We start from the raw sequence: 26,878 nt of genomic DNA on the forward strand, positions 1-26,878 counted from the left end.
GTGATCATGATGTGGAACTGGAACATGTTAAGTGAGATCATTGATGTTGCTCCTGGCTAACACGGTCAGTCGTTACTTCGAAACGTGCTGAGAGGTCAAGTAAGTAACTTAGATTCTTAATTGATTGGCCAGATGGGGGTAAATACGATGTCATCTCAAACCTTTCAAACATTACGAAGAGCCAGTTGGCGTCATTGACTCACATGATCCAACTCAAACCATCTCAAAGGATCAAACTCAAACACATTCATATCACCACTTGCTACTATATCGCAGCTGGAGTATTAACCCTTGTGTCCCCCTTGTAGTCAGGATTTCCATTAGATCAAAAATAAGTCCAACGTTCTAGGTTCCTTGACAGTCAAATATGACTTACTTCCTGAAAGGGATTGTGATCAGATAGCTCTGGCAGTTGTGTCCCTCAACAATCCACTATTTCCAAATGGCTTACAACTAAGTGACTTTGTATTTAGTAAGAGCATGGCTGTTGTTCTATTCGTATACAAAAGGAAAGAGCTATTGGATGTCTTTACAATTTTGCATTTCTACTGAAAGTAGACAGTACTGGAGTAGTATTGAAAGTACTGGGGTAGACAATTGTTTCAGGGTGTAAAATGTCAGCTTGTCTCTTCTGACACTGAAATATATTTACCTGCTTATGCTTCTGGTGAGTGTTAATCATGCTGTGAACACTGGTTTAATATAGTACTCTCTATTTGTGATCGAATAAAAGGGCGGACAAAAGTTCTACACAGAAGCTTAAATGAAGGATTTATTACATATGTGTTGACTTAATGAACCAGTTCCACAGATAATTTGAAACAAATTCGATGTGTCGCGTTGGGCCCTTAAACACTACAGAAGCATAGAAGACAGAGGGTTCGAATCCAGTTTGGCCTTGAAGTGTTTGTTTGCCAACATCACATTGAGACCTGTCTCACTGCAGTCTTCTCAGGTCAATGATCAGACGTCTCACGTCAATGTTCAGGCTTCTCACTTCAATGGTCAGGCTTAGCAAGTCAAGGTTCAGGCTTCCCACGTCAAGATTCAGGCTTCTGACATCAGTGTTTAGGCTTCTCACGTCAATGTTCGGCTTCTCAAGACATGTTCTGATATACCTGAATACTGTTCAAAGAATCACATTTCCACATCTTTCTTTGCTTTGCATTTCTCTCGTCATCATATCGTACATCCAATCAAAATATTGCGCGCTGTTCCGCGATTCACAAAGGTAATGTGTCATTGTCTTGAGTTGCACAGTCCATAAGTATAAATTGACAACAACAGATATTTTGTCGATAGCTGAACCGCATGAACAAAACATCAAAAAGATGCAGAAACCTGACGTACACAAAGCCACTCTGGAAAATGTCATGAAATGATGTGCATAGATTAACTTTATGCGCACAATGTAATAAGTATGGTATACCATATCCTTTCAGGGATATGCGTTGAATCCCTTGTGAATGGAGGCAATATTGCTGATTCCAAGAGAATATTTCTTGTGCCGAGAAATGCTTAGACATAACTTCACTAAAGTTGGAACATACTGCACCCATATTTTCTCCGATTAACTCAGGTGATCTAACGGAAGCACATCACGCCACTTTGATATCTTTCATGCATAAACAAGGCTTAATACAGTTATACATTTGCCACAAGTGATACACTCTTCAAGTATAATACATGGCATTCAACATTTACATAAACATGGGAGTGCCATTTTAGGGGGATCAGTATAAACTGTTTGACGAGGAAATGGGAATATAATTCAATATTAGTTAATAATTTCCAATGAGGCAAGCTATAACACACTGTGGCATTGTCTCTCCTCATGCAACTAGCCAATCACAAGATGAGTAGAGCATGATTTTTCTCTCCGTTTTCCAATGACATTCTCACATTGCATAAAACCAACGTTACATCAACGAGTAATGTAATTAATGTAACATCCCCGATGTGATGTGAATCCATGACCTTCCTGGGTAAATGACAACGTATAACTTGAACAACTTGGTTGGCAGCACATAAAACTGAGCATCTTAAACGGAGGTAAGTTCGTTTTTGTTTGTCACGGAAATTTGAGCTATTGAAATAGACATATTACAGATATGAACAGGCTCATGAATACTTGATTGCCTATTTTGTTACATAATGAAATAGATTAGTGTCAGTCAGCGCCGCAGCCGAGTGGTACTACCACAAGCAGCTTAAATCAACCGTAATTTGAATAGAATATTTTAAACTAACGCTATAAATTCTGTGCGTGATTTGAAATTTGAAAGCCCTGCGTAACGAGTTTAATCTAATTCAATGAATGTTACTCAGATGCCTTTCCCATTTCAGGTTCTGTTTGAAACGTTTAATTATTAGATTATTGCTTTTGGCCTATAAATACCCTGGATCCACCTTAGCTAGTTAAGCCGCTGTGTCCCTGTGACCCGACTCTGCGGATTGTGTACTCCACCATTGAGCGGGATTGGGCGTGCGTAATACCGGAGGACGCTCCGTGTGAAGAACGGGTCCCTTTTTGAAATATTTGTTGAAAATCGATCAAGTTTAGTTCCATTTCATACGGTTAAGTACAGAAATCTTGCAACTATCCCTTCAGTTTCCAGATAACCTTGAAAGAACAAATTACGCCACAGGCTCATTCAAATTCTCTAATGTCGCGACTCGAAGAAAACATTGTTATTTTTCTACGTTTATGAAATAGATGATTGTAGCACCCGATGCAGAGAACTCGATTGAGTGAGAATGTTTTTGCCAGTGGCTGATATTAACTTTATTACTCTTTCTGCAAACAGTATTATGTTACTGGTGGTCGGAGGACCTCGGCGATACGCGGAATAGTTATTTACGTTTCCCGAAGGATGTCCACGAACAAATTAGTTTCATATCATCAAATTATAAATCAGTATCACTTGATGTTTTACCATGTTTGATGTTTATGTAAAGCCAATGTCATTAAGAGTCTGTCCTCTGTCAGTGTCACCCGGGTCGCACCAAGTTTAATGTTGAATCAATATCACAATGGTGTGTTCGATATGTGGAGTGTGTCAAGGAGTTTATGTCATATGTAGTATGTGTTAAGGCAGTATACATGTCACGAGGGATTTGTGCCATGTGTGGTGTTGTGACGGTATCAGTACATCTCCGCCAAACGTGTGGGGATGTATCTCAAGAGAAAACGGGATGACGATCTATCTCTTGAGTATGTTCGCAAAAAAACATTGTATCGTCTTAAGAAAAGGTTTTGGCAGTACTGAGCAGACGAACGCTGTGTGGTGTGGTAGACAAGGTCTGTTGCATCAACACTGCCCAAACATTAAGGCACCACAAAGCCGCCAGACAGCACAAAACCAACTGCACTTAAAGCTTCAGGACAAAGGTTTCAAAAATGAAACGTTTGCCAATGGAGGTTTACTAACACAAAGCTGTGGATGGACAATATGACCAACACAGAACGTAGCATCCCGCGGGGTGCCAGATATGATCCATCTCTAGGAGATCTGTATGGTTATGCCCACCTGTCACAAATACTTCAGGACTAGGTAAAATGGAGATGAGGGAACTCGGCCCACACATGAATGTTCGCCTCAGGTATACCTGGAATCTTATTCGGGACAATAATGATCAAATTACAATTACACACCAGATGCCACCCGGACCTGAGAGTCTGTTTCACATTTACATCCAAGCAGCTGGATTCAGAGGCGGATACCTTAAACTTTTATGTAGGGAATTTTCAGAACAGACATTATTATCCACAGCGATGGCTAAACAAGTATGTAATATATTAAACGACTATGGACATGTTTCTTCCTCACATTGTCAACTGACATCCGACATCTGCCCCGGCATCTCAAACACGCACATTTGGATTGGACATAAGATCAGGGCAATTGGACACATTAGCCCTGGGTTGGATTCTGTCTAGACGTCACAGATAGCCTTGCCCATGTGTGTAGACAAATGTAGAGATTTCAGGTTTCCTAAATGGCCGAACGTGACGTCTAACTAGGCTGCTGAATCATCAACTATGGGACAAGTGGATCTGGAGGAACCGACCATCATGTCCATCAGCGGGCACCAAGAAACATGTGCACAACAGATATGACATTCTGGATGCGTTGGGACGCACGTTGTTGGCGCAGTCGGGCTAGGCTTCGTTCCCATGGAGCACAACGCACCACCTCATTGGTGAAAGGTCGTTGATGGCCACTTACAGCAAGGGACCATTCTCCACTCGGGGTGGCCAACATGGCCACCCGACGTCTACCCTATCGAACTCATCGGAAACGAGCTGCAGATTGCCACTCATTCTCTCAACACTAACTTGGCAATATTATTTTTGAATTTTTATTATGTTTGGAGGTATTGAGCCCGCTAGGTCACAAATACGCTTCATTTCTCTTATGTACTGGAGCAAATACAACTCGTCTGCATAGTGTTGCCTAATGCTCAGGTGTTTCGTTTACCGAAACATGTCTTCACTAAATATTCTCGCTCGTTATTTCCAGAAATCGACTCTCTGTGAGCTCGACGCACACGTCTCTATATCGTGCGCAGGTTTCTGGGAATGTGCTCCCTTTGGTGACGATTCGTGCCCGGTGAGTTAGGGCGTGGTCGTATTGAGACAATAAAGGGTGTCAGTATGTTGTCCCTATAGTACTCTCAGCAGACCCTTCATTGCTCACCAAGACTTGAGGTGCTATTTGACGAATGTAGGAATCACGAATCATGAACTACACACTATAATGCACGGATGCGAAACATGTCTCAAACTGTCAGATTATCGTCACTTACCCCCCAGTGAACTAGGAAGAGAGTAATAACAGAACAATCAGCAAACTCCAATGCGAATGGCAACATTTAAACCTTTAACATCTTTTCATTTGAAAAAAACATGAGAAAATATAAAAATGTTTCCCCACCTAGGGGAATATTCATATACTGACATACATTGAAATTGTTGTTAGGAATGTCTAACAAAGCTTTATGAAGTAATGGTATGTATCACACGAAAATATAGTGATGTGAGTGATGTGAGGGTTCCGAATAAAACCATATGCAGACCTGGGTTCCAAACCGTTTCGTGCTTCTGGCATAGGTAAAGTGGGTACAGTTCATGAAAACACAACCCTGGCAGATTCCTTCGACCAGTTTGGGTGCATGGTTTTTATGACATGCTCATGCATAGCCAGATTTTGGATGTATAGAAGGCACTATGGTTCAACCGTTTCACTAGTCACGGCAGTGAACAAGCTATCGTGATGTTGTTGGTGGGAACATCACAAAGGGAAGTTGTCCGCCACTTTGGAGTGAATCCATCCACCATCCACCATCCACCATCCACCATCCAAAATCCAAAATCGTCATTAACAAAATGGAAGCGTCCGTGACAGCCCCGACCAAGCCAAAGTGACGGTGTACAATAAGTCAAAGTAACAATTCACACTGTAAACGCAACAAAAAGTACACACCACATTAACATACTGGTTATGTTACCTACAAACCTTCCATTGCGATGTCATATTGTTATTCATCAACTTTAAGGCTTTGCAGCATGTCAGTGCAGATGGAAGATGAAGTGACATTAACAAAATAGTTTTAAGATGAGCAGATACTAGTATGTGATATTACTGTCTACAGTTGTAGACTATCTTGATTAAATTTGGTAAATGCAATCCAGTCCTGTTATCGGTTAAAACATCACCATAACTGAATGACATATTGCATCCTAAAACCCCCGAGGTAGCACTAAACATTTCCCACTTAAGGCTCATTCTAACGGTAATGATGCATAAAAAACAGGTCGCGTTCAATGTTCCATGTGTACGTGTACGTGTACTGTCGGAACATTCGGTCTGCTCATATGCAGATACATTTCCGCTGCTATTATAATACCTTGAAAATACAACACGAACCAGACCATACCGGACAATACGCAAGAGGTGGATTCAAGCAAAGCTAAATCGTGCCTGATTGTGGGAAATCACATCCCATTCAGCCACCAGACCTGCTCTACATTTCACCATCTTTTTGGGTCTAGGTTCTACACCATGTCGCCTACACTTACGTTTGTTCTAATACGTTTTCAATATCAGTGAGATTAGTCTTTCATCAATGCAGTGGTTTATCGGTATTTGGTGATTTCTAAAATAGAAGGTACATTAGGTATTATATCGTAGACGGTAGTTTGTCTCTTTCCAGAAAATAGGTCACGACGTTTGAAATGAATATTTCAGTCATGTATATATAAAAGAATTTTTAATGCTGTGATAAAATGAAATAAATGTGATGCTGTGCTAAATGTTGAATTATTGAAACTAATCAAAATATAAATCCCATACTGAATCAAAACAGTTTTATTTGTGGCAGATTTTGGCTGTGTTTCACCGAACAACATGGCAGCAACAGAGCGTCTATTAATATCTTCAGGAAAGGTGGATCAGACGAAAACCTTGAGTTGTCCCAGGCAAATGTTTAGCAAATTTTTACCATCCCCCAAACAGTTCTCATTTTGGCATAAAGGGTTAAATAGCTTTGAAAGTAAATGAAACCCTGAAAACTAGTGATAACAGCCACGAAGTGTGCAGTAGCGACTGACTGATGAAGTCTTTTGAATAGAATACGTAGCATAAACAATCAGCTCAAATAGTTATGTATTCATGAACGGGTGTGTCTGTGAAACGGTATTCATGAACGGGTGTGTCTGTGAAACGGTATTCATGAACGGGTGTGTCTGTGAAACGGTATTCATGAACGGGTGTGTCTGTGAAACGGTATTCATGAACGGGTGTGTCTGTGAAATGGTATTCATGAACGGGTGTGTCTGTGAAATGGTATTCATGAACGGGTGTGTCTGTGAAATGGTATTCATGAACGGGTGTGTCTGTGAAATGGTATTCATGAACGGGTGTGTCTGTGAAATGGTTTTCATGAACGGGTGTGTCTGTGAAATGGTATTCATGAACGGGTGTGTCTGTGAAATGGTTTTCATGAACGGGTGTGTCTGTGAAATGGTATTCATGACATACACATAAGTGTGGCTTGGTAATTTTTGTCCATGTAACTGCTCTTTTTGTATCATGGATATGATTGTTTTTGACAGGTCCACCTATATGGGGGAAAGTACGTATAAGATTGATATGAATGAACCTCATTCGGGTGTACTTCAAAACCCAGGAAGCCAAAATCGACAAAGAGGTGCCAAAGGCACTCTCAGTACATTTTATCTGCATCCCGTTGGAGACGTCTCACACTCACACAGTGGGGTCACAGTTGAACACACTACTCGGATTTATTGAATGGCTTTTAAGAGTGGCTATAAATGTAAATGTAGCAATGGGTACTGAACTATATTTTTAATGACCGAACTACTTTTGTCCTTTTGTTTTGAACACGAGACATTTTTCACTGATACCTACTGTCATCATTGCATATCTGTGGAGAGTAATGTCCACCGGTATAGCGGTGCCTGTTCCTGTGGATGCTAGTGTCCACCAATATAGTGGTTCCTATTCCTGTTTATTGCAGTGTCCACCAATAAAGTGGTGCCTATTCCTGAGGAGAGTAATATCCACCAGCATAGCGGTGCCTATTCCTGTGGAGGTTTTTGTCCACCAGCATAGCGGTGCCTGGTCCTGTGAATGCTCATGTCCACCAATGCAGTGATGTCCAGCGGCACTTCCTTTCTGTTTATCATACAGTCTCAAAATATATTCAGCATCATTTATCGATACTTTGTATTACCCTAACAGCTTGAATGTTCAGATTTAAGTATTAAATTCAATTAGCATACCACGCCATGACAAGTACATCAGTACTCGGTAGGATGAGAAACTAGGGAAGGAAGAGAAAATGGGCAATATTTTAAGCGTAAGTTATTTTCAACAGGACATAGTGTGAGGGGAAATAAGAAGAGAATTGCGTTCCTAATGAGCCCTGTCCCCAGGCCATGTGACACGGCCCAGACACCCCACGCCGTACAGAGACGCAATTAGACCCTATACACGGCTTTCCTTTTTACCTCCAACGGATTTAAATTAAAAACCGCTTTAAAATAAACTCGTTTTGTGGTGATCGCCGTTTTAGAAACTGATTAACTGAAATTGAAAACGTTTCCATATCTGAAGTAAATCGTTTGAATATCCGGATTTTGGCTACGGTCTATATACCTGGACCGCAATGGTAGGGCCAGGATATCAGGTTAAGCTGCAGTTTGTCGTCTCTAGTGATAGGAAGCCGTGGAGCTTTGCATCTTCTAGAAATAAATCTGAGAGATTGCAGAGATGTTTTAATCAAATGTGATGATTTGAAAACTTTAACTATGATACGCTCGATGCCTTTAACATACATAGTTGTCTGCCAATTAAACCTCAACGATGCAATACGAATGTTAAAAGGAGCCATGTGTAAAAGCAATGTTTTTAAGTGCATCTAATACGAACGACCAGATTGTATGTTTAAAGGCCTTTGATCGCATGGATATACCAGTATGGGTGTGATGTTTTGACGCGTGATGAACATGAAATGTTACTATTATTGTCCGTCAATTAACGAACAAGATTATCAGGATGTATATTATATTTGACGAAACAGCTGTTGTGTTTAAGGGGACGGGGGAAAATAATCTCAACTCCGGTACATAAATCTACTGAGAACATAACGAATAAACACTTCTTATTACATTATTTTTTTCTAAATAAGACCTGGCCTGGGATTTTGGCATCACTTGAGCCAATGTACTGCGGGAGGAGCTGTGAAATTAGTGGACTATATGTAGTGCAAGAGTTGTGAAATTAATGGAGTGAATTTACTGCGGGGGCTGTGAAATTAGTGGACTAAATGTATTGCGGGGGGCTGTGATATCAGTGGAGAAAAAGTACTGCCGGGGGGCTGTGAAATCAGTGGAACAAATGTACTGCGGGGGCTGTGAAATTAGTGGACTAGATATAGTGCAAGAGCTGTGAAATTAGTGGACTAAATATTGTGCAAGAGCTGTGAAATTAGTGGACTAAATATAGTGCAAGAGCTGTGGAATTAGTGGACTAAATATAGTGCAAGAGCTGTGAAATCAGTGGACTAAAAGTAATTCGGGGGATGTGAAATCAGTTTGCACCAGCATACACTTAGTATTACGATATGTAGGGACGGTTAGGTAGTCATGTGGTGAAAGCCGTACCTCATCTCGCCGAGGACCCGGGTTCAACTTCCCACAAAGGCACAATATGTGAAGCCCATAAGGGCAGTATGGGGTCCCCCGCCGTGATATTGCTGGAATATTGCTGAAAGCGGCATAAAACCATACTGACTTACTCACTACAAAATATTCACTAGTAATCGTCACTAAGTGTTATAAACTATGATGAACTGAATATCCAAAAGCACTGAGTGTTTGTACGCGCGGAGGAATCACTGTGCTAGATTGTGATGCTGCTGGTAGAACTGTATTTTAAGGAATATTGATTTACATAGACAACCAGCACTGACGTCATGTTGACCATTCTTCTTACCTGTCCTTATCAGTAATGATAAACGCCAAGGATTTAAGCACAAGGGGCAATTCTTTAGCAAACATGCTTTAAAAGAAGGACATTGTGTATATTATATTGAGATATTGATATTCCTTGTGACATCCACGAGGACGTATGAAACAAGCATCTTCTGACGATGGAGCCTGCTTCTGTCGGTTCGCATCCACGAGGACGTATGAAACAAGCATCTTTGACGATGGAGCCTGCTTCTGTCGGTTCGCATTGCACTTTCCTACAGTCAACATGCCCTTTCTGTCGAGCAATGTTCCAATAACTCTTACCTTTGGTCAGTCTATTTCATAATGTCGAGATGTACTTGAGCATGCTCTTTCTTCAAAGATTTCAAAGACTCTCACTCCACTCTTGCTCCGAAACTGTTTGATCAGGATTACACCATCCATGGGATTAGTCAAAGTTTAATAATGTGTTATAGGATGGAAATGTCTCACACCAGTCAGAAGCCTGTCGGCAGATACAATTCCATGTTAAGGCTTGTACTGTTTTTTCAGGTGTAAATTCCTAGAATTCGGTAGGGAGGGGATGTCACCTCGATATGGAATGAAGAATACTTTGAAAGCTTTCGCGGTTAGTAATATTTTCTTTTACTCTTCCATTGCCATTTTATTTCTTTTGTTGGGGAAGGGAGAACGCTACACGGACAGTCATTAGATACTGACACATAGAGACAGGTTAGTGGGCAGTTACTCGTACGTACATCATATACATGTACTTCCGTCACCGGCTGACTCCCTGGCACCGTCAACAACGTCGTCAATGGTACCAGGTTTTGATCATAGATGAGTCGAAGTTGACAAGGTTGAACTCACTGCTGCGTCTTGCAAGAAGGACGATGGGGAGAGGAAAGTGTTGGGAGGCATCAGTTACCATCAACGGACAAGGCGTGAAGTCGCTCCCCTGTTTGTCGCCCCGTCCTACCTACAGCTCCTTCCGCAGAACAACGACTGCCCAGACACCCCTCGGGTTCCCGGACTTCTCGGAAAACAAGAATTTCAGTAATCTCTCTTGGGTGTCTCTTTCACCCGACGTGTCTGGGACGAAATCGGACGAGGAATTACGGAAAACGACAAGGGACAGCACGCGGACTGGAGGCATCAGTGGTATGATAATAGAACAAGATCATTCAACCCTTCCACCTGAGACTTGACCACTCAATAAGGCGTCCATATCACACGTGGCAGTGTTGCAGCTCGGACCATTACAGGGGCCATTACAGGGACATGACAGGGGGTGGCAGGGGTCATGACAGGGGTGATTACAGGGACATGGCATGGGCATGAAAGGTGACATGACAGGGGTCATCACAGGGGTCATGACAGGGGTGATTACAGGGACATGGCATGGGCATGAAAGGTGACATGACAGGGGTCATCACAGGGGACATGACAGGGGTCATTACAAGGGGCATTACAGGGGCATTATTTTAACGTTTATGTTCATATACGTAGTGGACCATGCTTGAGTTTCCTCTCATACAATGTAATTATGAATTACACAAGTTAATATATTTTATTTAATAAACACGCGAAACCCAAGTTTGTAATTTATTAATACAATATTCAAGCCATAACGTTTGTTAAGCAACATCCACATCCACATGGATGAGTTCTAATTAAGTAAAGCTAACTTAAAGTTAAAAGGTACCATCTGATATTATCCCGTTTGCAATTGCTTCATAAGAGCATAGACTGGTTTAAATAGTGCGTTGAACTCGTTCCGGTCATGTGACTGGCACTTTGATCAGAAGTGATGATTCAGCACGATGTTTGTTGTCGCATGTGTGAAAGACATTCAACATTCTTGAACACTGACGTCCCCATCTAGCTGTCTACATTCCTGCTGTAACCTAGAAATCAACATTCTTGAGCACTGACGTCCCCATCTAACTGTCTACATTCCTGCTATAACCTAGGAATCAACATTCTTGAACACTGACATCCCCATCTAGCTGTCTACATTCCTGCTGTAACCTAGAAATCAACATTCTTGAACACTGACGTCCCCATCTAGCTGTCTACATTCCTGCTATAACCTAGAAATCAACATTCTTGAACACTGACGTCCCCATCTAGCTGTCTACATTCCTGCTGTAACCTAGGAATCAACATTCTTGAACACTGACGTCCCCATCTAGCTGTCTACATTCCTGCTGTAACCTAGGAATCAACATTCTTGAACACTGACGTCCCCATCTAGCTGTCTACATTCCTGCTGTAACATAGGAATCAACATTCTTGAACACTGACGTCCCCATCTAGCTGTCTACATTCCTGCTGTAACCTAGAAATCAACATTCTTGAACACTGACGTCCCCATCTAGCTGTCTACATTCCTGCTGTAACATAGGAATCAACATTCTTGAACACTGACATCCCCATCTAACTGTCTACATTCCTGCTGTAACCTAGGAATCAACATTCTTGAACACTGACATCCCCATCTAGCTGTCTACATTCCTGCTGTAACCTAGGAATCAACATTCTTGAAAACTGACATCCCAATCTAGCTGTCTACATTCCTGTCGCAACATGGGAATCAACATGGAATCCTGTAACAACAGCTTTTCCTGACGTACAGAACGTTTATATCATGTCTCCATGTAAAGACAAAAGACAAGATATAACATTTAGATAATACATCTTAACACAGACAGCACCCAATAGCTAGACTTTCTAAGTGTGGAGATGTTTCTTCTTTGCATAGGGAAAACATTCAGCAGCAAGGATCACACATTTGGGATTTGATGACGTGAATGGGACATGAAATTCATGAATGCTGGTAATATTATAGTCTGCACGATAAAGACAAATGTTTCAGTGTTGACGTGTGCGCGATGTATAATTCTCGATCATGTTCTTTTTCCTGAAACTGAGAACTGCGTAATTGTTCATTGCTTGAAAATTTCAATCAATAATTTACACAGATCACAGATATGTAACTGGCACTGAGTTTATCGAAAACAATAACATTGCTACAGGCCTTTTGTGGTCCACTACTGTTATACATTGAAAACACTTGGTTTAAAATACTCTGAAAATTGCAACAGTAAAACGGCTGGTTTATTCGCTTACCCTGAGATATGTACATACGTTACAATGTATCGTGTTGAGTTACAACTACAAGAATGTGCGTGGTCACAAGCCAATGAAAGGCAACCATCAACCTTGCATATTTTTCCGAAACACAAAGTAGCAATGACAACAGTAATGTTTTCATGGGCGATTTCATTGATATGTGAGGAGTATTGCTGCTTGTATATTTTGAATTTGAGATAAATACTTTATCGTGCATGATTATAAAGTTCAAGTAGATCATATACTCGACTGTCAATGACGTTCGGAACTGACCCTGATTTGTGTATGGGAGGAACATTCGCAACAGTAGGCAGCGAGAACTGATGTTTTCATAGTCACTACGGAGCAAGGTTATATTCTAATGCTACAACAGGAACCTAAATACGGTTAGGCAGCCCAGACTACACATTTGCACCCTTGCTTACTACAGTCGGACAAGCGACTATAGACTTCAATCCTAGATATTTTAAGAAGGCGGTAGGAACTTGGGGACATTAGGAGAATCTCCCCTCTCCCTTGACTTGACAGACTGTCCTAAAGCCGATCTTCCCTCTCCTTTGGGTTGACACACTGTCCTAAAGCTGATCTCACCTCTCCTTTGGGTTGACACGCTGTCCTAAAGCTGATCTCTTCCTCCCTTGGGTTGACATGCTGTCCTAAAGCCGATCTTCCCTCTCCTTTTGGTTGGTACGCTGTCATAGAGTTGATCTTCCCTCCCCTTGATAACATGTTTCATCATGCATACGAGCTCAGGTCAGCTCAACACGATCAAGCATTGCAAACTCACCACAGCGCAATGTTTGTTTTATCAAGTTTACGAGTTCCTCACATCTAACCACAAGTTTCAGGAAGCATGCTAGCTCGTTCTAGTGCAACAAACAAGTTTCAGAGCATACGAGCTTACAACAGTTCGACATGAATTCCATCAAACATGCGGATTTATAACAGAAGTGTTTTCCCACAACAATATACTCAGAAAAGCAAATTGTTGACGTGACTACTTATGTAGTGCTACTGTAGAAGCCTCGCCGACGTGTGGGCAATATGGAGCATGCCGCCCTTGTGATTAGCCCACTATAACTTTTTTAGATATCCAGCTTCTGTCGTTTTTTCGACATTTTTCTCCATACCTTAGTCAATGATTCTGTCTGTCATTCGGGACGTGTACAACCTGCAGAAAACGACATGATTGCTAGTTTGAGCAAGGAACGAGGTTTTAATTCAATTAAAGTCTGCACTTGTCACATCTCACACAACACGTACCGTTACGGGTTTTATCTTAATTCTTGCAGCGCCGAGGAAAGAAATTAAAACTTTTCTTATGGATGCTTCGAGTGAAAATTGAATTTGCTAAAGTGGCAAGAGCACACAGCACTTAGAACAGACTCTTTTAATTCCAATTTACATACTGTCCGTACGCGTGTTCCTTCTAACTGCTCAGGAACTCTCCCTAAAAGATTGTAGGTGACACCGGGTGTCTCCTGTACTCGGGGATGGGGGTGGGTGGGGCCTGGGGAGGAGGCAAAACGAGGATTGCCTCGTTGTTGGACACGAACTGAATGAACGGAAGCAGTCTGGGATGCGCCATTATGGCAGTAAGCGTGTGCCCATTGTGATCACGAGCCAGTGAGTTCTGAGTTATATCACTAGGTGGGAGGGGAGCCTGAAGTGAGGAAAGTTTTGTGTGTTCACAACTTTTACCCCATGATTTGTGTTTTATAACCCGGAAACAAACGCAGGACCGTTATCGTACCTAGTGAATCGCCTGTCTGTAGCCCCTCGTATTCGTCGGGGAGACTGTACAAGCCGTTTCATTCAGAAGCAGTAGCATTGTGTCAAATTGCTTCCATAGTACTTCGCAATTCCGATTTTCGACTGTGTCACTTCAAATAGCAACAACTGAAATCTTAAGTAACAAAGACAAAACAATTGTGAACGTTACGAAAAGACCGCAGGTCCTCATGCTCCTGGTTTCATTGCGTAACATTTGTTTTCCAGGGTGAATCATTCTTTCGCAGCAGGGTAGTGTTCAGTAAAACAATATTGTTAATATTACATCGCTTTGTTTCTGTTAAGATTACGTCATCCGCGGCGGTGTGCACGTCGCTGTGTGTAGACGGTTATCTGCAATCATCTTGAGTAATCAGAGTAATCAGGCATCCCTGGGAAATGTCTTCAAAAATTGTAAACGGTATAAGGTAACAAGCGTATGCTTCCATCATCTCACTTGACATTAAGATCAGCGCTTCTGTGAAGATCGAAGTTGGATCGTCGTCCTGCGGAGGATTCCTGCAGGGAGTTGAAGTACTGTAAGTCCCCAGGAACCCCATTAACTTCTTATACATACTTCGTCGCCGTCACTATATGGCTGAGATATGCCTGTGTGACGTTAAAGTTTAATTCACTACCTTGGGTATCCGCTGAAGCTGAAATATTTTATCACTGATGTATTGGCATTACCATTGCTGTTAGGGTTCATACTCACTCTAAGTAAACTAAGCCTCATTACTTTTCGTCATACACCTACTGAGTCTAACAAAACCTTATGGGCGGTCGCGTCAGGTCACCTTTGAGACTGACCAATCAGAACGGCTTACCAAATAGCGAAAGTGGACATTCGCACTTTTTATCTCAAGATGGTTCGTACCCGAACGATTCCGAATGCTATTTCGCGCACGTTCGCTTCCGGATGATGCACACGGCGTACGTTACAACCATGACAACGGTGAGTTAACAGTCGCTTAAAATAGTGTTTCTGGCAATATTCAAGGATGTCATCTTGTGGAAAGATGTCAACATGTAACCATGTCAACAGAAACCCCAAAGTGTATATACTGCAGGTCAAATAACTGTGTTATATGTGGATTTTTGTTTGTGGAGAGATCTGTGTCAGTGACCTGAATATTTTCTAAGTCCCTCCGACCCCTAAATTGTAGCCGTTGTCTAATTGGATAAATCTCTTTAACCGTCTCGCGTGCGACTGGACGGTCATAGGTTGCTCAAAGGTTACATGACGCGACCTTCTACTAGGGTGTGTTAGACTCAGTGGTTGAATGCAACGAATAACACTGAGACCAAGTTTACTTAAACTGGGTTCACACTGTCGTTGTCACTCATTGGTAACCTTAGGCTTGCTTAAAATCACTTCTATCCAGGATGTACTCGGAGTAGATACAGTTGGAACATGTACGTGTAGCCTATTGTCTAAAGAACACACAAGAACCAAATGTCTGGCGATAACATGCATTGCCACAAAACCATAGATTACGAGCAAATTATTCTGCTTTAGAATCTTTGTAGTTTAGTTTCTTGAAATAGATTTTAGAAGCATCATCACCTGATAAGATGTGTCTGTTAAGAATAATTTCTGTCAGTGACTGCTGTAGTGTGAGGGAATGCATTTACCTCAACGACAGGACTTCAAAATGTCCGATTAGATGAAAGTGATTAAGCGTTAGTCATCATTGATCAGCAGGCTCAACATTCCGATGTGATAATAAAGATGTGATTAACAGACACTGAAGCAAACTGATAGGCTGGTGTGGCCCACTATGCCCGGATCCTATCGACAACGTGTACCACGGCCACGGGCATGCTGGCAGCATCTGGGACACGTTCTAGCATATGGTAAACAGAAGGATATTTTGATCTATCTGAATGACCAGAAATAACGTTGTTGTACTTGCACTAAAAACACTTTATGTGCATCAATGCATACACCATTTAGAGTATCCGGACTCGTCCAAAAGATTCTGCAAGTCAAAATTTGTTGTTGGCAGACTTACAAGGGTGAGTTTAGAGGTCATGTGAACGACTTCACCATTAGTGATACTTATCACGCGGACGTCTGCACAGTATTGCTCACAGTATTGCTCACAGTATTACCAAAGTGCATCGACAGTATGACCTTCGATGATGCAGTTGATAAAACCTTTGAAAATCGCTGAAATGCACATAACTACGAACATTTAAATATATATATTTTCTTTGTTTTCCATATTTGCTACTGGGCTGTAGTGAAGACATCGAGTGATGTGATGACTGTTCAGCAGATACAACAGTGATTCAGAGGCAGCCATCAGCTTGTATACCGGTATGTCACGAGGCAGTTATTGCCTCTCTGATGACAACGAAGTCTGCGTTATGTCAAAAATAACAAAGGCACGTCAATTTTTATTATACAAGATGCTTGATCATATCTGATTAACACGGTTATCAAACCTCGTCATCATCCTGCCACTACACCTCACGCATTGAGTAATTGTGATATATGAATTGTAAAACGCCAATGCCAATGCCAGTGACTAACCTTTCCGTTGGTGGTAAATGGCATAACATATGACTGAATGAGGGATGATCAGTGATTCGCCAAGCGGGTATGCTTGTCGAGCCCTAGCACTCACACGTGTACCTAAAGGGTGTGTGTATAAGCCTTAAGACCTCACACAGCAGTATGTCTGCCAGGCGACGACAGGAGTCTTCATGGGTGGCTGGCGATGTCATACTGATAAAAGACGCCACATTGCAGCTGTTGTAGAAATGGCAGAACAATGTGATGAAGAATGTAAAGCTGGTGTCAAGTTTTTGTTTACGATGACCACTGACTTCTCTCCTGCTCACACATTCAATCACATAACAAATCACCCTTCATTAGGTCCGACCTCTTCAATGCAACATGTCGTCGTTCTTTCAAGCTTCGGAGGTCAACACACGCTGGCTTCCATCATCTCTGAACTCAGGCCGCCGCCGCCGCCGCCGCCGCCGCCGCCGCCGCCGCCGTAGTCGCCGCCACCGCCGCCTATGCACAGCCAATGTCAGTCATTCACTGTCCCAGGTAAATTATGAGGTCGCGTTCGCCTAACGCTAACTGGTCCTTACACAACTAAACACACTGTGGATGAAGATAACTTAGAGCAACATCTGTATTCCCAAACATAATACAGGAGCAGGGAAGTGTACACGTACTGGCTGGAATTATCTGCACAATTACCCCCGCCTGTTGCTGATTTAACGAAACAAACTAAATCATGATACTTAATTAGCTATTACCGTCGATCGTGTTTTTGTTGTTTTTTGGGGGTTTTTTTTGGTTTTTTTTTGGTTTTTTGTTGTTGTTTTTTGTTGTTGTTTTTGTTTTTGTTTATATATGTATAACGCGACAAAAGGGAATCCTAGCAGTATACATACGAGACGTAGATGTTTTTTTCGCAACTAACTGTAACAGTTTTTTTCTTTTAGAGTAGATTGATCCGGAATGAAACAATTAATGACTTTAATGGGTTTTTTTAACTTACTGTTATATAGCCGATGGGACATCCCCCGACTGCGTTAAAAAAGTTTATAGGGTTTATAACTTAAACTATAAATTAGTATAATTTTTCTTTTATGTAACATGTCGATGGGAATGCTGTTCTTCGTTGTTGCCCTTTTGAAATATAACACAGCTGTAACTGACCGGAACTGCGCACACGTGAAACTGATGTATTGCATTGGAGATAACTGTTACGCGGCGATAGCTGTTCGCTGGACACTATATATTATTATTTCAAACGTTTTCAGTGATATACATGACAGTGTCATTAAAAGTTTTAATTAAAAGATTGTATTCAGTTGTTATTTTTGCATACATTCTGACAGATAATCCACTCATCCTTCAGGACAAGTGAGGAGATTACGTACAAACATAATACAAACGAAATATTACCAGTGCCAACGTCAGCTCATTATGTTATTTTAATGATATCTTATTTTAGAACAGTTACGGTATTCACAATGCCGATTACCGTGTTTCCTTGACGATAGGACATACAACAGCTTTTTTGCAAACCATTCACAGTAGGAGTGTTTCATGCATGAACAGACATATATTCTCGTATTGTTAACAATACTGAAACGTTATTGCCGACTCTGAACATGAGAGTTCAAGGAACAGGTATTCACGGTATCAGTATTATTCAACATATATTAGACATGACGAGTCAAATGGTATTTGGGTAACTATCCAGGACACCTACATAAACTTGTAAGAATAATTCAGATGCAGATGACGTAGCGCATCATATGATTTCTTGAGTTCCCCGAGTCGCTGGCTACTTTCTGTCTTCTCACCAGACATCCAAGATCATTCGACTCTTGTGATGTCATTTTCAGAAATCGAAAAGAAACGTACGATATTCACTGGATGAAGTCACTCTTGGTCTCCCTGTTTTTTGACCTGTCTTTTGTCTGGGCGGCTTGTCAGCAACGTTATTTACGTCAGGATAGTTGCAGCCAAACGTTCCATCTAAGCTCGCAAGGGTGACTCCAAACTGTACCCGAGTTCGCGCTTTGCCAATCATGGCATTTCAGTGTGTGTTTTGTATGTGTCTACCATGTTATATACGTGTAATTCATATTTCTTCTTTCACTGTTAGATTCGGCCTTCCAAGTTGTTTCATCAGTTTTACACACAATAACACGAGGACGTGAATCACTTTCTGCATAGAACATTTATGTGTTTTTGCAGTGATTTAGTTCAAATTGTGTTTTTGCAGTGATTTAGTTCACATTGATTTCTTTTGAAGTTTCACTTTTATTGTGGTACAAGATCCATTTGCCGTTGGTGTATTAGGTTATCTTTTGGACCTCACACATTTATCTGTTCGGTTCACAGTCTAATAAATTTCGCATTCAGGTCTTCCTGGTCTCTAAAACGTGTAGTTAAGATTCTGTTCACTACTCAAGATGTGACGGAATTAGGCCACTTGAATTCAACATGGACTGATGTATTTGATGACAAGTATGTGTGCACTCTGAAAAAATCTATCAACCTCCTGATATGAATTCTCGGTGCAGATCTCATCAAAATTCTAAAATTGCGAAAGGCACAAACACATTTCTTGTCAAATCAAAATTATTATAAAAATGTTGTGTTATTTCCAATGTGTTTTGTTAACATGGAAAGTATTACTGGTGAAAACAGGGCGATAATTGCCTTGAGTGGTTAGCACGCTGATCAGTGGATGAAACTCCTGCGGATATTCCTGAACTCTTTGAACTACTAAAAACTAATTAAATCGATATCTCACAGGTAAAAACATTTCAAAGGGATAGAGAAGATCTTGTGTCCAAAGATGCATGAAAACAAACCTTTCCATCGTTCATATTCTTAGCTTAGTCCAATATATTCGAATGTGTTTTGATAAGCCACTTGTAGTATTTGTCCTTTTGATAGCTACAATTTCAGACGAATGCGAATTAAGTAAGACTGTTCTCACTTTTATTTTAAGATTCATTGAAATATGGTTGACGATAACACCGCGGCGTCATGTCTTTTTCGCAAAAACACTTATTACTTGTTAGTTTATGTTTGTTGAATAGTTGGAACAAAACTAGCTTGTAATTTGAACCTGTCTGGGTACCACTACACGAGTGGTATGTGAGAAGAATGGTGTGTGAGAAGAGTGGTATGTGAGAAGAGTGGTATGCAATAAGAATGGTATGTGAGAAAAGTGGTATGTGAGAAGAGTGGTATGTGAGAACAATGGTATGTGAGAAGTGTGGTATGTGAGAAAAGTGGTATGTGAGAAGAGTGGTATGTGAGAACAATGGTATGTGAGAAGAGTGGTATGTGAGCAGAATGGTATGTGAGAAGTGTGGTATGTGAGCAGAATGGTATGTGAGAAGAGTGGTATGTGAGAACAGTGGCATGTGAGAAGAGTGGTATGTGAGAAGAATGGTATGTGAGAAGAATTTTATATGAGAAGAATTTTATATGAGAAGAGCGGTATGTCAGAAGAGCAGTATGTGAGAAGAGTGGTACGTGAGAAGAATTTTATATGAGAAGAGTGGTATGTGAGAAGACTAGTATGTGAGAAGAATAGTATGTGCGAAAAGTGGTATGTGAGAAGAATGATATGTGAGAAAAGTGGTATGTGAGAAGAGTGGTATGTGAGAAGAATGGTATGTGAGAAAAGTGGTGTGTGAGAAGAAAGGTATGTGAGAAGAGTGATATGTAAGAAGAATGGTATGTGAGAAGAGTGGTATGTGAGAAGAATGATATGTGACGCAGCATGTGTGGAAGACCGGTGTAAACCCAACCATTGTGACTGGGACATCAAAGCTTGACCAACAGGTATAATGAATCTAAGCACTGACTTATCCTCATCTTATACATTGGGTCCAAAGCTCTCTTAAGTTGACTTCCAAGCCCATCACATTTCTAGACTGTTCTTAATGTACTTGTATACTGTGAACATTTTCTTTACCCTTAATGACACATTTAACACTGAACCTCTGTAAATGAACACTTGTGAAATCTGTTCTATGGCAATACCTCCCTCATTTGTGCACACAGATGCTGCAGACTGTAGACTACAGCTTGCTCATACGGCATGTTTTCATATTTATGTACATGCTAGCATCATGTATTTGCTAGGGGTAGCATCACACATGTTGCTATTCCTGCTCGGATGTACATTTTGGAGGAAACTGATTTTAGCAATTTTCCCCTAATTACAAACGGGGGACAACATAGACAGGCTTCACACATCGTGCCTATGAAGGGAATCCAACCCTGGTATTCGCAGCGAACGCGCTAAGTGTTAGGTTACTCTGCGGGGCAGGATACACACACATTTTAGATTGAAACACGCCTGATGTGTTTTGAAAATTGATGTAGTCAAAAGACTAGCTAGATACATTTAAGTTTATATTGGAACATGACTTTGGAAACAACGCTCTCCTAGTACACGTAGCCATAGGAACTAAGGTCAGTTATCTTCAGGGGTTACAGTTTGTTATGAATTTGACCAGTGTAATGATATTATACTCAAGAGCTAAAAAGTACCGTTCAAAATATAAGGCAATAAAAGTCCGTATCATTTTCAGAATTTGGCCTTCGGTTTGAAGGAGTGTCAAGGTCAAATCACCACGTCAAGTCTTGACTCTGCGACCAGGAACATAGCTATCGAAAGAATGCATGCTGGAGATGACCTATCTTCTGTTGCCATGCGTCTGAATGCTAGTCTGAGCTATCATGGCTTGCAGCTCGTTGCAACCAAAGGGGTATAACGAATGACCATACCCGTAAGGCAGAGTTCGTGTTACCATCGCCACCCAAGATCGATACATCCGGGTACTACAGTTGCGCGATTGTACTGTCACGGGTGAGAGCACAGCAGCCAGGGTGCTTGGACCTCAGAGGATATCCGGTCAAACTGTGCGGAACAGGTTGAAAGAGACTGGTCTGAGAGCCAGGAAACCGACGTCGGGGTCGTGTTACGTCGTCATGGTCGCCCTCAACGGTTCCATTATCTAAAAGTATCCACTTGGTTGTATAGACATTACCTTCTTGTAAATATCATGCACTAAAGTCTATTTGAGGACGAGTTATATGTTTCAAAATACAATATTTTTGCAACAGATTTCTCGTCTGTGTGCTGCTCGTTTTGGCTAGTATAGTATGCGGCAGAGACAGTTTGGGTGATCCTGGCACAGTCAGGCTGGTGAGGAGGCCCATCATCAGCTCAGGGCCCTAGTCCCCTCTACACGCATCCAAAGACAGCGAATGGGACTTCTCCCAGGAAACGCTGCCTAGTCTGACCCAACCCAGGACCTAGGGAATATATAGACTCCCCAACACTGCACCTTTCTGCATTACCCCGCAGGGCTGTGTTCCCGGTGGAGAACCCGGGCAATCTCCTGATCTGTCCCAAGAGATCAGGAGTTACCAAACCAACGGCACCAAGAACAGTGTGGAGTCTGACGACAGTGTACTTGGGATGTAAGCAAGACATTTCAAAGGCGAGGTCGGCGAATTTAGCATGCTTTTCCTGAATCTTGCCATTCGCATTGCTGTCAAAAGGACAGAAAATAAATTCGTTGCCTTTGTCAAAAAGGACATCAGGTTTGTTGGCTGGAATTCTTCTCAGGTTGTATATTGGCCATTTCATAGAAATTTGAAAGCATCATTTTCCCTGACGCCATGATGGATCTCGGACTCAAATCCACAGGCATGGCGGAGACGGTAGTAAAAGCAGCGAGTCATACCATCATGTCGCTTAAGATATGCTGTTTGAGCCCTGGAAGAGCGCCCACTGACAATGCGTTGGACTGTCTCTGTAAATTTACTACAAAGTCGGCATTTCTTGTTAATATTTTGTTTTATGATCACATTCTGGCGATTTCGAGTGGGAAGTAACTGTTCCTGAGCAGCGAAAATGACTTAATCCAGGCAAGGAGTCAGGTGGATTGTTATGTTGTTCCACACAGTGCATGTACACACGATACAATTTATTGCATTATCAATCTCAACTCCCTGGGAAACATACAACTCTTGCAGTCACTACGAGCACAGAGTTGATGTGGCTTTTCCACCCCTGCAAAGTACCCATTCACAGCTGTGTTGGCTGGGACACATCGTCACATTAATTTGTCCAAGGTGTACTGCAGGTTTTACTGCAGATGTATGCGCGTATTCACGTGGCCACCAACTGGTGATATACAAACGGATTCATGGGTTCTTTTAAGTGCACAGGGTTGTGTACTGTGCATAAGGGGTTTAGACAACACGATTTGCACACAAAGACGACTCCGTGGTTTTACAGACGGTCACAGGTGGGCTCGATCCCGACACCTCAAGACCACTGGATTACTAGCCTGGCGCTTAGACAGTTCGCCCACCAAGTCCCGAATCGCCATATTATACAGACGAAATGAAACCATAAGCACATTCAGAGTTTCCCAAAGCGTACCCGAACATATTTGTGCCTCAGCATGATCTGATGGCTTCCGGTCAAAGTGAAAAAACTCATCACCAGCTCAAATTCTTTAACAGACTGATCACTATACCTCCATCAGCTCTATCACGCCGTTTTCTTCACTTTCAGACTTCTTCTATACCTCCAGAAAGCTGACTCCGACATTGGATTCTGTCCCATAGTTGTCTCCCTTCTTCAGCTCTACAATCTCGGACACTACCTTATTGGTTTCACTAAAGGCCCAGCTATACCAAGCAAACAATCGTGGAAAAAACTCATCACAGAACGAGTAATCCACAATTACTCAACAATGGAAATAGCGTATAAGCGCGGACGATGATTTCAAACGATTCAGGTCTCTTCACATTAAGCCATCGTCATGCCTCCCATGGGAAGAGACAGCACGTCAAGGCCTTCACCATGCCTCCCATGGGAAGAGACAGCACGTCAAGGCCTTCACCATGCCTCCCATGGGAAGAGACAGCACGTCAAGGCCTTCACCATGCCTCCCATGGGAAGAGACAGCACGTCAAGGCCTTCACCATGCCTCCCATGGGTCCTGGCCAGGAAGAGACCGCATGTCAAGGCCACTTTCTAGCTCAGATGTGGATCGCAATCCCACAGTCCAGTAAAACGATCTGTATCCTGTGCAAGCTCCTGTACACGGACCTACTCCATCATGTCTCCAGCGAATGCTCAGCACTATACGCCATCTATGGCCAATTCTGGAACAACACGCTGGATGTTCTCCCCCTCAAGCTACATGTACATCTCCACGAGTGTGACGACGAGACGTTCCTGCAGTTGCTCATGGGTCGTCCACAAAGCGTATGCACTGATGCAGAGGTGTTCCTTCACTTCCACAAACTGTCAGCTAGTTTCCTCATGTCTGCAATATCCGCGTACCAGCGACTTATCACCATACAAAGGGTAACCAGCATCTGACACTCAAGCCACTCCAATTCAGCATACATGCTAGCTTACCACTATCAAAATTTCAGTAAATTAACACCTCTTGCCTTCCTTGTACATACTCGCACCTGATGTAATCAATATCTAATCTTCTATCGAAGGAGGAAATAAATATGATAATAATGACACTGGTGTTAGAGCGGTGTTGGAAATGCCCACACTTACATATCAACTCGGGGAGGGCCTCGTCAGTGCATCCAGGTGCATCGACTGCTCTCCCCGCTGAGAATCACGTACATTGTATCCTCCAACACGAACGTGGGTGACCATTAAAACACGATGCTGTACGTTTTAATTGATTATGTGTTAAAGGGGCTGGAGGTCTTTGATCTTCACATCTTAACAAGACATGTTTAATTGGTATAGACAAAAAAGCAACTTTATGTTCATTTACATTTTGGTCCGATCGTCTGACTCCATCGATCGATGGCATGCAACAAAAACGATGCTGTAACCGTTAATTACGTGTTTTATCAGCTATGACAGGCAGCCCTTGTACTCTGTTTATCAATGTCGTGGATGTCAGATGTACTACACACGATACATGGATGCTCCACACACGTCTAGCGTTGCATCAACTGCAAATTCTATATTTAACATCACATTCTAGAAACGCTCCTACCTCATTTTTATCGTTATGAAAAAAGCTCCCTCTGCAATCAAAAGATGAAATTGTTACGATGGCGTTCCTAATTCGACGTCATTTTAAATACATTCATTTTGTGGCGTCTGCTTCCAACGAAACAAAGCGTAAGTGCAGGTAATTAGGCTGTCAAACCCAATCACCGTTCTGATCAATCCGCGGATCTGTCGGTAGCAAAGTTCCTAAAAACCCGCGCTATACCGTCAACATTACTGGTACAGAAGAATTTGTGGGATATTAGTTATACACCGACTGCTAGGAGGATGTGGATCTGAGACAGAAAGGACTTTTTTACATGGATTGACTTGTCAAGGAACCAGACCAATAATGGACTCAATTTTTCAGGAACTGATTTGTTTTCATTCAAACAGTTACTGTCGTCCTGTGGATACTCTCAGAGTTTGATGCCCACAACCACATCTGCGACCTGGACCTCGTTTGGTGCAATATACAGTCCGCTTGATAAAGGAAAACCTGAATAATAAGCATCTGATAAAAATCCGAGAAATTGGTTTGATCATTTTTGAAAAGCATTTATGTTCAAACGCGGGTTATTCTACGAGAAGCTGGAGGGAAATTATGTGTCAATAGGCATCTTTTGATCGTTAATATAAACCAACGCACGTGACTCAGCCCACATTGATTAATGAATAGCTGTAAACTGATCACTATAGGCATGTGATTCAGCCTGTGTTCACGGAGATGGACAACACGGCATTGGCCGACTGGACTGTTTCCAAACTCTTCACAAGACTCATCGGAGGACGCCAACGTGACTCAAGCGTGGATCTATGTAACCAGCAACTCATCGTTAATCCAACTGAATATATACTCCCCATCAAACATTTAGACCCACTTAATGTACTCACTATACGTTATGTGTGTAGATATATATCGTTACATTAAAGATGAATTTGTCCACTAACTTGTGGAAACCGACTGCAAACCTTATGCAGATGAACTGCACGAGGATCATGCATCAAATTGCTGAAAAACGTGGAAATATCGTGCATGTGATTTGCCAGTTTTAACTGAATTTCATTGATCATTTATTGAATTCATGACAGTAATCATTTCAACGTTATGAAATTGTTTTACAATACATGGGTTCATGTGTAAACAATATCTTTAACCAGTATAGAATATTTCAGGCCCCCCTAAGTAATTGAAGGAATTACAGCAAATTTGAAGGAATTGCATCTCAAATGTAAACAAACGCAGCCCACTCGCGAAACAATTGCAGCGATATCGGTCGTTTAGCGGTAATCCATCTTTGACCACCAGTGTTGAATGCGTTTAGGTATGAGGTGTTGTCGGGGCAATAGCTTATGTTTTTAGGAAAAGATAGTCACTCTAGAAGAGTGTCACAAATCATGCCCCTGGAGATTGTTTACATCTGAACATCGAAGTCGTGCCGATGATTACGAACGTGCGCTAGATATAACATCATTTTTTTTGTAAAATGTGTTTAAATTTGTCAATTGCACTTCATAGAGAGAAACAATATGGCTCATAAACTTCTTCATGGCGCACGTTCATGATGTTCGTAATCATCGGCACGACTTCGATGTTCAGGTGTAAACAATCTCCAGGGGCATGACTTGTGACACTGTTCTGCAGTGACAATCTTTTCCTAAAGACATAAGCTATTGTCCCGACAAAACCTCATACCTAAACGACCGATATCGCTGCAATTGTTTCGCGAGTGGGCTGCGTTTGTTTATATTTGAGATGCAATTCCTTCAAATTTGCTGTAATTCCTTCAATTACTTAGGGGGGCCTGTATTTGGCGCAATCTAGTTTAGAACACATAAGTGGCTACATTTACACATGTGAGTCTCAGTTTTTGATGGGTACTAGTTAAGTAAAGTTCAATGGGAACATTATGGT

The 26,878-nt window shown here is 41.8% G+C and overlaps 1 protein-coding gene across 1 annotated transcript in view; it reads right to left on the minus strand.

Moving 5' to 3' along the window:
* The window catches only part of LOC137277263 (uncharacterized), a 33,475-nt gene extending 19,253 nt beyond the window's left edge, over positions 1 to 14,222 (minus strand). Inside the window, exons 1-2 of the mRNA XM_067808923.1 lie at positions 14,122 to 14,222; positions 13,226 to 13,352 (exon numbers count right to left, since the gene is read on the minus strand). Of these exons, the coding sequence (XP_067665024.1) occupies positions 13,226 to 13,352; positions 14,122 to 14,222 (228 nt within the window). The remainder of the gene's footprint in view (positions 1 to 13,225; positions 13,353 to 14,121) is intronic.
* Positions 14,223 to 26,878: the final 12,656 nt, after the last annotated feature.

This window comes from Haliotis asinina, chromosome 3, assembly GCF_037392515.1.
Source record: "Haliotis asinina isolate JCU_RB_2024 chromosome 3, JCU_Hal_asi_v2, whole genome shotgun sequence".
Lineage (NCBI taxonomy): Eukaryota > Metazoa > Mollusca > Gastropoda > Lepetellida > Haliotidae > Haliotis > Haliotis asinina.